The sequence below is a fragment of the Callithrix jacchus genome, chromosome 11 (genome assembly GCF_049354715.1).
Source record: "Callithrix jacchus isolate 240 chromosome 11, calJac240_pri, whole genome shotgun sequence".
In the NCBI taxonomy this organism is placed as follows: Eukaryota; Metazoa; Chordata; class Mammalia; order Primates; family Cebidae; genus Callithrix; species Callithrix jacchus.
Genome location: NC_133512.1, coordinates 97119906 through 97132983, shown reverse-complemented (window position 1 = coordinate 97132983; position 13078 = coordinate 97119906). Strand labels below are relative to the sequence as shown.

The 13078-nt window shown below is 58.2% G+C and overlaps 2 protein-coding genes across 7 annotated transcripts in view; one reads left to right on the top strand and one right to left on the bottom strand.

Moving 5' to 3' along the window:
* Positions 1–256: 256 nt before the first annotated feature.
* TMUB1 (transmembrane and ubiquitin like domain containing 1) lies at positions 257–2673 on the bottom strand. 2 transcript variants are annotated; one of them, XM_035254384.3, is made up of 3 exons: positions 2523–2673; positions 1347–1771; positions 257–1072 (listed from the first exon to the last, which is right to left on the bottom strand). In XM_035254384.3, the coding sequence occupies exons 2-3, from the start codon at positions 1739–1741 to the stop codon at positions 721–723; spliced, it is 747 nt and encodes a 248-aa protein (XP_035110275.1). In that variant the 5' UTR covers positions 1742–1771; positions 2523–2673; the 3' UTR covers positions 257–720. The 2 variants fall into 2 exon arrangements, with proteins under 2 accessions (XP_035110275.1, XP_002751875.1); XM_002751829.6 differs by having other exon boundaries at positions 2634–2673.
* A 3135-nt stretch (positions 2674–5808) lies between these two features.
* The window catches only part of AGAP3 (ArfGAP with GTPase domain, ankyrin repeat and PH domain 3), a 58191-nt gene continuing 50921 nt past the window's right edge, over positions 5809–13078 (top strand). For all 5 annotated transcript variants that reach the window (XR_013524148.1, XM_035254355.3, XM_078343454.1 and 2 more), the window contains exon 1: positions 5809–6394. Coding sequence is in view for 4 of the 5 variants with exons in the window: in XM_035254355.3 (XP_035110246.1) it covers positions 6061–6394 (334 nt within the window). In the remaining variant the exon portion in view is untranslated. The remainder of the gene's footprint in view (positions 6395–13078) is intronic.

Below are 13078 nucleotides of genomic sequence, written 5' to 3'. Positions count from 1 at the left end.
ATCCCGGAGCTGCGCTCGGCCAGCGGAGACGTGGCTCCCGGCAGGCACTGCGAGCCAGGGAGCCGCGAGCCCGCCCCCGGGAAGTGCGCGCGCGACGCCGGGGGCGGGACCACGGAGGCCCGCGCCGAATCCCAGGCGGAACACCCAGAAGGGATAGCGGTGGACCAGAGCGTCCGGAGCAGTCTGTACCCTTCTCTCCCAAGCGGCGAGGGCTCCCCGCCCGCCACTCCGCACACACTCAGACACACTGCAAGAGTGAAAACTTCACAGTTACTTTAATCTGCACGGGTTCCGAGGAACTCCTCTGCCCCTCCCCGCTCCCCTTCACCAGCCTCCCACGGTCCTGGCGTCCCCAACTCAGCCCATGGTGCTGTCAGGGACTGGAGGCGGCTGGGTCCTCCGGCAGCACGTTAAGACGGGCCCGGGGGGCGGCCCGTCTCTGCCCGGGGCCTAGGCAGCGACAGCAGGTCCCTGACCCCGAGGAGCCGACTCCCAGTGCTGGCTGAGGGCCAGCAGCCCCGGGAGGCGGCCCCGAGCCACGGCGAGCGCAGGGCTGGGCCTCTGCCAGCCCCGGGAGTCCTCTGCGGTGCAGGGCTGGGCTCCAGGGCAGCGGGAAGAGGCAGGCCGGAGAGGCGGGCCTGGGCAGGCAGCAGCTCCCGCCACGGCGCGGGGAGCAAGGTCCAGAGGAGCCAGCGATGCCGCCAAGCGCCCGCGGAGGCACTACGGGCGGTACATGGCAAAGGCCAGGAGACTGAGGAGCAGGGTGAAGCCGGCCAGGCCCAGAGTGGCGGTCAGGGGAAAGAACGGCCGGTACTGGATCTGGCAGTACCAGAGCAGCAGCAGCAGCAGGAGCAGCAGGGGCAGCAGCAGGCTGCCTATTTCCAGCCCGGAGGGGCCGGGCTCGGACCCCGGAGGGCAGGGGGGACTTGGGGGGCCGACCCTCGTGGACACGTGGCAGTGGAGAACGCAGTTGGGAGGGAGGTGAAGGCTGCCCAGGGTCTGGGTGTCGTCGCCTAGCAGCTGCCCTTGGTAGATGAGTCGCACCTGCTGTTCCCGGCCGGGAAACTGGGTCCTGAGGAGAGAGGGACCTGGGTAAGAGAGCAGGCCTCAGGCAATCCTAGTCCCTGGTCCCGGAGCAGCACTCCCACCCTCCCCCTGCCCTCCGCACCGCACAGGTCCTGGCTTGGGAGGGGCCATCTGCCAGGGAAACAAGTGTAGTTGTGATGTGGGGCGCTCATCGCCTCCAGTATAAACGAGGGCTGGGTCTCAGACCTCTCTGGGAGCCTTCTGCTACTAGTCCCCCCATCCCTGTCTTTAGCATTGCTCCTGCCTCTTGCCCTGCTTACCTTTTCAAGGAACCAATGGTGTCGTGGGGCCAGGCCCTGGCCACCTGCTCTGAATCATTGAGGAATTTCAACCGTAGCACGAGGGGCTCCTGCGGGGAGTCCAGGGCTGGCTGTGTCGGTGTTGCTGTGACCCCAGTGCTGGGCTCTGGCTGTGCAGCTTGACCTCTGTGTCTCAGGCTGGGAGTCTCTGGCCCTGGGGCCTCCCCTCTCATGCTGTCGGTAGCTGCCATGGCTGCGCTGGGCTGGGCTGGCGATGGGGTCCCTGACAGCTGGGGCAGTGGGTCCCCGCCCTCAGCGGTGTGCGTTGAGACCCAGGCAAGGGCCAGCACCAGAAGGCAGGCAAGCACCGAGAAAAGGACGGTCACCTCATCACCCACCCCTTCAATCAGGGTCATGGCGCTTGCCTTGCCCGCCGCACTACCGAGCTGGAGAGGCACAAAGAGCCCGTGAGGCGCGAGCCCCCCGGGCTAGGGGCCCTAGAACCTCCACAGGATCCTGCCCCCACTCCACCGCTATGATCCCACCGTCCTCAGCCCGTCCCCTCACCCACCCCAGGGTACCGGCTGCTCTGCCTCCCAGTTGCCCCAAACTTGCGTCCGGGTGCCCTTTCCCATCGCCGAATCCCAAGTCCTAACTTTCTGTCATCTGAGCTCGAGGTCTTCAACCAGCTCCCAGCTCACCTAAACCCTATCTCAAGGTAAGGGCCCCGACCTTCTAAGCAATGCCTCCCCTAAACGTCACCCCGACCAAACTTCACCCCCAAGCGTATCTATTCTCCGTCCACTTCACTCTAGTGTGTCTACTCCTTCACCGACTTCACCCCAGGCTCATCTACTCCGTTGCTAAAGTTTCTCCGAGGTAGGGGTAGAGCCTCTGTATCCCCATCCCCCCACCCACAGCGTTACCGTTCACCCAAACCCCACCCGCGGCACCGGACTGCTTCCCAGGCTTCTCCCACAGCAAACGTCAAACTCGCCCCTGGGCAATCTGGAGCCTCCGAGCGTCACCACCCACCCAGCTCGGCCCCCTCCTGATCCCCTCAACCCCTCTCCCCGGAGGCCCAACTCTGCGCCTCCTCTGGAAGCCTCTCCAAGCCCCGCAGCTGCCAGACCCCAGATCCCGCCGGGAATCCGAGACTTCGCGCTCCCCGCCCCCACCCCTTGTCACCCCTCCCACCTTCCCGCCCCCCGGAGCCGCAGGAGGGCACGGCGATCCGGGGCAGCGCGGGCGGGGCCCGGCTGGGGCCCTGGGTGGCGGGGTGGGCGCGGTCGCGGCGCGGAGACTCACCGCCCGCGTCCCCCTGCTCCATCGCGGCCCCTCGGGCACTTCCGGGCGGGAGGCGCGGAGGTCATAGGCACCTGAAGCACCCCTCCTTCCCCGCCGCCGCAGCCAGGGGCATTGTGGGACTTGTAGTCCGGCGCCGCGCTGTCCCCGCCCTCTGCCCTGCGGACCCACGTGCGGGGCTCTACCGGCGGTTCCCGGCGTCTGCAGATCGCTGAGGGGCCGGTGGGGGCGGCTTTGTAGGGGAGGGGGTTGTGCTACCCCCTAGGGATTTGGACCGCAGCAGGATCTGCCCCCTCCCCCTCCAACAGCCAGGGCATCTGTTACACCAGATACCTACGTCAGCTGGAGCTCGTCAGAGCGCGGGTGTTCGTAATGCAGTGAGAAAGGCTCTGAGGAACTCAGGGGGCCCCTACCCTTCTGTCAGACTGGGCGCCAGAAGGCGCTTTGGCTACCGAAATTAATTTTTCAGCCCAGAGCCCAATATCCATGGGCTGCCCCACCAGGCTGGCTAGGGATACCCATCCTCAGGGCTGCCCCTTACCCTGGTCCCGCTCCTCAACCTTGCCCCTTCAGGACTATCAAAGAAGCATAGACTTTGGAACCTGGCACGAATCCTGATCCTTTATCCTGTGTTTATCAGCTATATGACCTTGGGTGGGTTATTGCATCTCTCTGAACATTAATTTCTTCCTTTCTAAAGCATGCTTTGTAAGTCATCCATAAGGAAGAAATTAGATGATTTATTCAAAAAAGGGAAAACTATGTAAGGTACATGTCACACAGTAAATATTTGTATTGGTACACTCCCTTTACCCAAACCTGGGCTCGGGAATTGGGTCCTTGGTGTGTTACTGTGTGAATGGTGTTGAATCCCAGGCCTGTGGATATCTGTGGATTTTTCCCTCTGGGCTCCTGCAGCCACAGAGATCTCACATCCTGGTTTTTACAGGTCAGTCTTGATTTAAAATAATCTATCCTAGACTTCCCATAGTTCATGTCTACTTGTGGGAGCAAATATTGCCTTAGGAATGTCAGTCCAGATAGATACCATACAGAACTAACCTATCTCTAGTTCCTTCCCTCCTGTTCATTCACTCATGTTTTCAAAATATGTACTATGACCAGGCACGGTGGCTCATATCTGTAATCCCAGCACTTTGGGAGGCTGAATTGGACAGATTACCTGAGGTCAGGAGTTCATACCAGCCTGGGCAACATGGTAAAACCCTGTCTCTACTAAGAAAAAAAAAAATCTATCTATCGATATATACACGCACACAAAAAAAATTAGCTGGGCATGGTGGTGGGCACCTATAATCCCAGCTACTCAGGAGGCTGAGGCAGGAGAATCACTTGAACCCAGAACACGGAGGTTGCAGTGAGCCAAGATTGAGCCACTGCACTCCAGCCTGGGCGGCAGAGTGAGACTCCATCTATATATACAAACATACATATATATATATCTAAAAATACATTTTATATACACACACACACACTATGTGCCAGGCATTGTGTAAGTTACCGGGAATAAAATGGTGAATCAGACGCTCTTCCTGCCCTCATGTGGCTCAATATACTAGTAGAAGAGTCAGATGTGTGGACAGCCCATCAGTGCTATAATGGGTGTGTGCTACTTGCTGGGGCAACACATTTAAGGAGCTCTTTGCTCTTAGTGTCTCTCTTGGGAGGTATACCTGGTGCTACTTCCTGCTGTCAATTCTAATTAAGCATCTAAAAGAGATGTTGGATGTTACTTTTAGAATTATACAACGTCAGAACTAGGTTTTCTGTTCAACTACTATATTTTGCAGATGAAGCCCAGAGAGGGCACAAGATATCCTTAAGATTATGCAGGGATAGAAACACATGTCCCTCAGGAGCTTAGGAGACGGCATGTGTTGATTAGCTTTCACCAGGTGCTTTGGAAGGTACAAGGCACTCAGGAATAGTGACTGGGTTGGTACTGGGGCTGAGTTGTGTAGCTAATCAAACGGTGGGCAGCTTCATGCTGGGAAAAGGTCCAGCTTGGCTGGGGAAGTGGAAGTGTGTGGAAGAAGGATGATCTGGGGTAGCAGATCCCGGCAACATCCCTGGCAAATTTATTGGCTGGGGCCACTGATCTGCACATGTCACCTCTTGCAGGTTTTAGGAAACATTGTGTGTGTGTGTGTGTGTGTGTGTGTGTGTGTGTTGGTGAGGGCGGTGCTAACAGAACTGCAGCCCACTTTGGCAATGGGACTGCAGAGGAACTGGGACATTGCAGGGAGCTCCCTGGCTCCAGAGGGACAGGACGGACAAGGGGTGAGGACGAGAAAAATCAAGAGCCACGTGGGCTCTGGTTAGTCTCTCCAATGGGATGGGTAGAGGAGAAAGGCATATAATATTTCATCCCTCTCTCTTCTTCCTCTATGTACCAAATTTAGCTAACCTCCCCAATCCGGCAGGGGGAGGGTCTTTTAGGAGAGGCAGATCACAGGAAGGTAAGAGTAGGGACGTGTTTGTTCAAAGTATCATTTCCAGATCCGTAGATGATGAAGGCTCAGGGAGAACTGGAAATAGCAGCCCACAACCCATCCCAGCCTCTGAGCTGCAGCTGGCAGTGGAAAGCCCGGGCAGGGAGCCAGGGAGAGAACTCCAGTAGTAGGGTGGTCTCTAGGGCTGACCTCGGAGCCTGGAGACAGGGGAGCCTTTGCCGCACTGAAGGCGGGACGCTGTAAGCGAGGCGCAGCTGGGCCTGGGCGGGCTCCTTGGCCAATCAGCCTTGGTCAGCAGCACCCTCAGGCGCAGGGCACTGTTTGGACATTGCCTAGAGATCGGACACCCCACCCAGATCAGCTCAGGGAGGCGAAAGCGACAGCCGGGAGCGGGAGGAGACCGGGGCAGCTGTCCCCTCAGAGAGGGTGGCACTCGAGGCAGTGTGGGTGGGGACTGGTGAGGAGGCGGAAGGGCCGAGGCTGGGTGGGAGGGGCCCGGGCTCCTGGGCTGGAGCGCGCGGCTTGGGGGTGGAGGCTGCAGAACCAGCGAGCAAGAGAGGGGCGGGGGCGCCCGGGCCAGCGCGCAGGAGGGGCGGGGGCGGCGGGGAGGGGGGCTCGGGCTGCGTGTGCCGGAGCCGGCGGGGGCGGCGGTGCGTGCGCATGACGCGGGGGGAGGGCCCGGGCGGCGCGCTCCCGGTCCCGTTGTTGTTGCCGCTGGAGGTTGCTCCGAGGCAGTGGGATCACGGCGCCGGGAAGCGCTCGGCAGCGGCGGCCACAGCGTGCGCGGCGGCGCCTCCTGGCCTCGGCCTCCGGCCCCCGACCCCCGGCTCCATGCGCTAGCCCCGCGCCGCCGGCCCAGTAGTCCCGGCCCCGCCAGCCCCGCGCGCCCGCTCGCCGCCGCCGCCGCCGCCGCCGCGCCGCCCCGGGCCCTCTTCGGGCCCCACGGCTCCGAAGCCATGAACTTCCAGGCGGGCGGAGGGCAGAGCCCGCAGCAGCAGCAGAGCCTGGCGGCTCCGGGGGGCGGCGGCGGTGGCGGCGGCGGCGGCGCGGGGGGCGGCGGGCAGTTCGGCGGCGCGGGGCCCGGGGCCGGGGGCGGCGGCGGCCCCTCGCAGCAGCTGGCCGGCGGGCCCCCCCAGCAGTTCGCGCTCTCCAACTCGGCGGCCATCCGGGCCGAGATCCAGCGCTTCGAGTCCGTGCATCCCAATATCTACGCCATCTACGACCTGATCGAGCGCATCGAGGATTTGGCGCTGCAAAACCAGATCCGGGAGCACGTCATCTCTATCGAGGGTGAGCGGAGCCGGGGGCTGTGGGAGCTGGGGCACGGTGGCCTCTCCGGCGCGGGCCGAGAGCTCCACGGGCCGGGCCTGGCTATGCTTCCCCAGTCGGGGGTCCTTGCGCGCTTGAGGTTCGGGCCACGAGGTTTGCCGATCTGTGCTGCAGAACCGGCGAGCAGCTTCGCCATATCTCGTTCAGGGACACTTTGGGGTTGGGGGTTTTCTGCTCTGTGCTCCAGGGCGCGAAGCTGGTGTCGCTCCGGGGGGCCTGGACCAAATCTGTCCAGGCCTGGACGGGGAAGGTGCGCGCGGCAGAGGGCTTCAGCTGCCGGGAGGTGGGGCCGTGAGCGGGGAGGCTTCTTAGCCGCTGCCCCGGCCCTGCTCCGCAGTGGGGCTGGGGATCGGAGCTTCGCGTTAGTGGATGGCAGCCTTCCCGGGCCAAGCGCCCGCAGGCCCGGAGGGTGGCGCTCGCCGCGGCGCCCTCTCCCGACGCACACCCCCTACGCCGCCGCGGCCAGGCGGGCGCGGGCCGGGCCTGGCCCGGGGCTGCGGCGCAGCGATCGCGTGGGAGGTGCCAGCACGTCCATCCGCGCCTTGGCTGGGTCCTGAGCGCGCCGGCGACCCGCGGCTTCTCGGTCTGGAGGCAGCCGCGGGGCAGCCGGGCGCTGACTGACCTCCAGGAACACCGCACCCGGAGTCGGGGACCGGAAACCCCCGGCCACTGCTCTGCCTAGCGCTCCTTTCTCTGGGCTCTTAGGCCCTGGACTTTCGACCGCTGAGGGCACAGGAAGTGGGGGCAGCTGCTGGCGGATGCCCCGTGAGCCCCAGTGTAGTGGGGCTGGTGGCACCCGCAGGCACCCCAGTGGCATGGTGACCTTCTAGCGTTTGTGGACAGATGGGCCTCGCCCTGGGCCATCTGCTTCCTCCTCCAGCTCTGTTTGAAAGGGGACGCCCACCGGCAGGTGGTGGGTTTGGCCTCAGTGGAAATGCAGCGAGAGCCAAGGCATTTTGGGATAACATGGATTTGTGGGCAGGGGCCTGTCCGTGATTTGGGCCTTAAGGATAGGGCCCCTTCCGGCTTCATCTGCTTGCCTGAGATTCTGCCGGTGGTGCATCTGAACACCTCCATTTCTGCTTTCAGAACTCCCCATAGCTAGGGAAGGAGTATTGGGTCTGGGGGGACCCCATGTGATGCTGAGTCCTGTCTTTTGTTGTGACATGACAGTCTGACTTCCTTCTGCCTCTTCCCAACTCGTTCTTATTTCTTTCCTCTCAAGGCTGAGTTCTCTGTGAACTAATTATGTGACAGAAAAAACTCATTAACGTGGATCTGAGTAAATGGCCTGAATCACTGCTGTGGCTGGGGACTAGGAGATGGCATTTATGCGAGCCCTGGGTCCCAAAGTGAGGAGATGACCAATTTTTCCGCTTAGATCTGAAGAGGGTGGAGGTGGGAGAGACATCGTTGCAGCTTCACCGTCCTTGGAGGAAGTGAAAACATTCCTAATCTGCTCCAAGCTTACCTTCCCCCAGCTCCTTTTGGAGGGTGACAAGCTTCGTGGGCTGGCCACAGGATGTGGGGGGGTGTGTGCATATCTGCTTCTGAGCCCTTCCCAGAGCAGAGAGAGGTTTCTGGTCTCCACTCCGGCTCCAGCGTCCTGAGCAGCGACCCCTTCTCCCCAGCTCCAGGGAGCCTCTGGTTGGGCATCTTCTGTGATGTGAAGGCGGCGATTCCTGGGACACCCTTGAATTTTTTGCCTGGTCTTAAATTTAACACAACAGACAGAATTTCCCCTCTTAGGGCCCTTCCCTGACCGACTTCCCCGTTGTGGTTTGGAAATACCCCACGGTTCCATCTAGCAGGCCTGGAAGCTCGGCCTCACCCTTGTGAAACCCTGGGAGCTTGTGTCTCATTGTCACCAGACCGACCCAGCTGTGGCTCACACATCCCTTCTCAGCCCTGCTGTTCCCACTCCTGGGCCCTGCTGCCCTGCTCTCCCTCCCTCCCCCCTGCCCAGCCTCTCCCGGCACCATCATCTTTATCCACTTCACCCCTCTTGCATTTTCACTTTTCTGCTGTAGGCAGTCTTCAAAAGAAAAAAAGCCACTCCTTCTCCAATTTCTGCCCTATATCCTTCATGCGATAGAACTCCTCTCCATCTGCCAAACCATATTGCTTCTGTCCTGCGAAGCAGCGTCTCCACTTTCTTTCTTCAAGGAGGGAGAGGCACAGACTCTCTGGGCGTTTCCGAGCATAGTCTGAGGCTGGACTGAGACCCAGCCCCCCAACGCCAGCCCCAGGGCTGTACACACCTGGGCTGTTACATAAACACACTGTCAGCTGGGAGCTGGGTCCTGTGTTTCCTGGGGATAAGCCTCTCGTGGAAAGCGGTGGCAGGTTCCGAGTGTATAACAAAGCCTCCCCCACTCTGTTTAGGCTTCGGTGAAGGGTTTGTGTGTCCCAGCTCTGAAGGTGACTTGGGGCATGCAGTCAGGATCCATTTGGCACTGAGGAAGTGCAGTGGGCACTTGGGCCGCTCGAAGTCACTTCTGACCCCTTGTCCAGGGCAGGAGGAAGCTGGGGAGGTTTGGCTTTCCCGTGTTTCAGGCCAGGGTTTGTGGGGAAGGAGACCGTCTTGAAAAGTTCCTTTCCCACCAGAGGCCAAGGAAAGAGAAAACCTGCCCATTGCTTGGCCTTAGGGAGTGGAAGTACAGCCCACAGCTGGGAGGGAGAGCTGGAGGGCTCACTATGTGCAGAGCCTCTGAACCACCTTCCCTTCACTAGTGGGGAAACTGAGGCTCAGAGAGAGGAGGGGGCCAAGCAGGTATAGCCAGGAAGAGTCTGGGCCTCCAGCAGGAGCCCGCTTCTGGCTTGGCACTCACCTACGAGTGCTCCCTGACAGCTTGGGTTTCCTGGCTGAGTCCTAGAAAGAGCAATGCAGGAGAACCAGGGCCTCCGTCCAAATGGGGACACTGGGCACATGGAGTGCAGGATGCTGGGCCAAGCTAGTCAGGAGCCCCAAGAAGCTGTTGTGAGAAGCAGCCTGGGAGCCAGCAGGTCCTAGAAAGGTCTGCTGGTCCCAGTCAGTGTGTACAGGGGAGAGCTGGGCACAGGGAGAAGCAGGGGTTCAGGGAGGGCCTGGGGCCCTGCTGGCAGCTCCAGAGAGGCTCCTGCCTGGAAATGGAAGTGGACCTGACTGCTAGGTGTGTGCGCCATATGGTGACTATGGAGCCGGCCTTTGTCAGCTGGTGACTTGCTCAAGTTTTCTATTGTTTTTCCCTTAGGGCTTTTTTTTTTTTTTTTTTAACAGTTCCTTTGAGTATTCCAGCCGGCCTGGCCTGGCCGCCAGAGCATTCTCACCCTCACCCCGTTCACTTTTCATTCAGTTCACAGGCTGGGGGCTTGGTGACATCCTAAAGGGACTAAGGTAAAGAGATGTGGAGGTTTCTTGTTTGGGTCAAGCCTTGGCTAGACACAGAAGGGGCCACAGCTGTGGCCACAGTTGGGTGGCAGCTCAGAGGGACAGGAAGAGGGTGCCCACCTGGCGAGCAGGCCTCCCTCAGGCACACCTGGGGTTTAGCGTTAGTGTCTGTTCTGTTCGTCCTGTGACTTGGTGCTGCAGGACTGGCATAATGATATTCATATTTGTGCCAGGCACTCTCTCTCGAGCTTTCCTTACTGTTCCTGGGTGGGCCCGGCCTATATTCTCCTGTGGACCCAGCTACACTACACACTGCTGAGGCTCCCTTCAAAGACGAGGACTTGGGAGGTCTGGGATGGGCGCTGGGGACGCGTGTCTGGAACCAGCCTGGGCCCCTCTGGCAATTCATTGCTTTAGGGACTGAGCGTCTAATGGGGGCCTGGTTGTTTATGTGGGACTTTGCTCACAAGAGTTCTAGGAATTCTGAAAAAGAACATAACCATGTGGGTGCTAGTAGCCAGGGAAAGCTGCATTTGTTCCAGATACATTCATTTAGCTCCTACTGTGTGGCCCAGTTGCATCTAGCACAGTCAAAAGCAGACCATCAAAGGAGAGGAAGGGAGAGAAGGGGCCAGAAGGTCTGGGCTTAGTGCGCCCAGAGAAAATGACTCAGCCTGTAGGAGGTGCCAGAGAGGCACTGGGAGTGCGGGAAGGAGCCCCAGATTTTCAGAACACCAGAGCAGAGCAAGGGTCAGAAACTTGGGAAGCCTCATCAAGACCTCCTTCTTCTGAGTCAGAAGCCAGCACAGGAAGACCTGTCTAGCCTGATCTCAGGCTGCACAGCCTCAGATCAGTGCAGTGACCCATTCCCTGCTCAATCTAGGGTCTACACACGGACTCTTCCCCCAGCAGTGGTACCCACAGATGAAGCAGTCCTTGTCCCTATGGTGCCCCCTGGGTATCTTTCTGTGTCATTTTTTCTTTTCTCAAACATGTGCCAGGCCTGGGGGTCAGGAGGGTTTCCTCATAAGGAAACAGGATGACGGAGGCAATGGCAACGAGAACATGGGTCCTGGGGAACAGCAAGTGGGGCTCTTTAGCTGGGGCGTGGAGTCGTAGGAGCTGGGTGGGTGAGGTGGGCAGGACCCCGGTGAAGGAGTATTTAATGCTTTCTCCTGTATTTATTTCCACCCTGCCATGTTCCTAGAAACCACGGGAGCCGGCCCGTCATTCTGTGGGAGGTGGGCGTCACGAAGGCTTTAAGCCTTTGAGAAGGCCCGAGCCACGCCAGCATCCACACTGCTCGTTTGTGCTTGTGAGCCCCCTACCAGCTCTCAGCGCATCCCTGGCCCAGAAGTAGAAGGTGCTCTTCTCGGAAAGCAGGTGTAACCTGGGAGAGCCGAGGCTGGGGGGAAACAGACACCCTCGTAAGAACTCCCATGTCCCTGTGTGGCATTGCCTAAACATCCACCTGTTGTGTTCGTTACTTCCTTTTTGTTTTTTTTCCGGAGACAGAGTCTCGCTTTATTGCCAGGCTGGAATGCAGTTTTGGCATGATCTTGGTTCACAGCAACCTCCGCCTCCCGGGTTCAAGCAATTCTCCTGCCTCAACCTCCCGAGTAGCTGGGACTACAGGTGTGCCACCATGCCCAGCTAATTTTTGTATTTTTAGTAGAGATGGGGTTTCACCTTGTTGGCCAGGATGGTCTCAATCTCTTGACCTCGTAATCCACCCACCTTGGCCTTCCAAAGTTCTGGGATTATAGGCATGAGGCACCATGCCTGGCCTCTTTTTTGTTTTTTTTGGAGACGGTGTTGATTTGTTGCTCAGGCTGGAGTGCAGTTTTGGCTCGATCTCGACTCACTGCCTTCTGGGTTCAAGCAATTCTTCTGCCTCAGCCTCCCACGTAGCAGGGACTGCAGGTATGTGCCACCATGCCCATATAATAATTTTTGTATTTTTAGTAGAGACGGGGTTTCATCATGTTAGCCAAGATGGTCTTGATCTCTTGACCTCATGGTCTACCTGCTTTGGCCTCCCAAAGTACTGGGATTACAGGTGTGAGCCACTGCACCCAGCCTAGTTTCTTTTTAACATGCAGGTAACTGGAAATTAGTTTAATCAGATGCTTTCCTCCTGACCCCTAGCTGACTTAAACCATGCAGCCCAAGGGGTAAGGTAGCTCATTTTGGAACATGGAGTTGAGGTAGGGAAGGGAGTGAGCCCAGCCGCCCGCTTTGAGGGTGCAGAGAGTGGGTATGTTCCACCAATAAATGTTCCTCCCTCTGCCAGGCTCACTGCTGGGGGCTGGAATCATGCTTTGCAACACTTTGCGGCTCATAGTTATTTTCCCAGAGGAGGGTCTTTTTGGATTTGCAAGTATCATTTCCATTTCACAAGTGAGACAGCCTAGGACCTAGACTGAGTAACCTTCCTGAAGCCACGCAGTGAGCGGGAGAAGCAGGAATTTTCCCTGGTTCTCTGTCTCCAGGTCTCTGTGCTTCGCCTTGCACGTATGAGCTGAGTAAGTTTTGGTGGCCACACCACATTAGCCCTCAGAAGCTGCTTCTACAGGAAGCTTTATGAGAGTCAAACAGATCAGAGTTTAACTCTTGGAAGCCTTTTGAATATAATTTTAGGGTAAATTAGGACTCCTGCTCCCTACTGTAATTTTCTTCAATCCCCAACTGAATTGAATGGGCTCCGGTGTCTGCCTCCCATGGGTAACACAGATGTAGCGTCCAGTAGACAGAAGCACATACACACATATGTATTTGTGTATTATATGTATGTATATGTGTGAGTATATTTTTAGAGATAGGGTCTTACTCTTGTCCAGGCTGGAGTGCAGTGGTCCGGTTCTAGCTCACTGTAGCCTCAAATTCCTGGGCTCAAACAATCCTTCACGCCAGTCTCCGGGTAGCTGAGACTGTAGATATGCACCACCATACCCAGCTAATTTTTTTGTTTTTTTGTAGCGATGGGGTCTTATCATGTTGTCCAGCCTGGTCTTGAACTCCTGGAGTGAAGCAATTTTTTCACCTCGGCATACCAAAGTGCTGGGATCACAGGCATGAGCCACCATGTCTGTGCTCAAATATATCTTTAATTTAAATTTCATTTAAATATGTTTAACAGATGAAAGTAAATACATGCTTGTTAAAACCCATTCAAATGTACAAGTAGGAGAAAGATGGCTGCCCTGCCTCCCCTCTCCTGGAAGGCTCTGCGGTGGGCAGTCGGGTCTCCATCCTTCTCATCTTTTTTCCATCAA

Bases quoted from the DNA above. Each gene is read 5' to 3' on its own strand.
- TMUB1 (XM_035254384.3), bottom strand. From the start codon at position 1,741: ATGACCCTGATTGAAGGGGTGGGTGATGAGGTGACCGTCCTTTTCTCG. The intron at 1,073-1,346 runs GTAAGCAGGGCA...CTCTCTCCTCAG, and splicing joins ACCATTGGTTCCTTGAAAAG to GACCCAGTTTCCCGGCCGGG.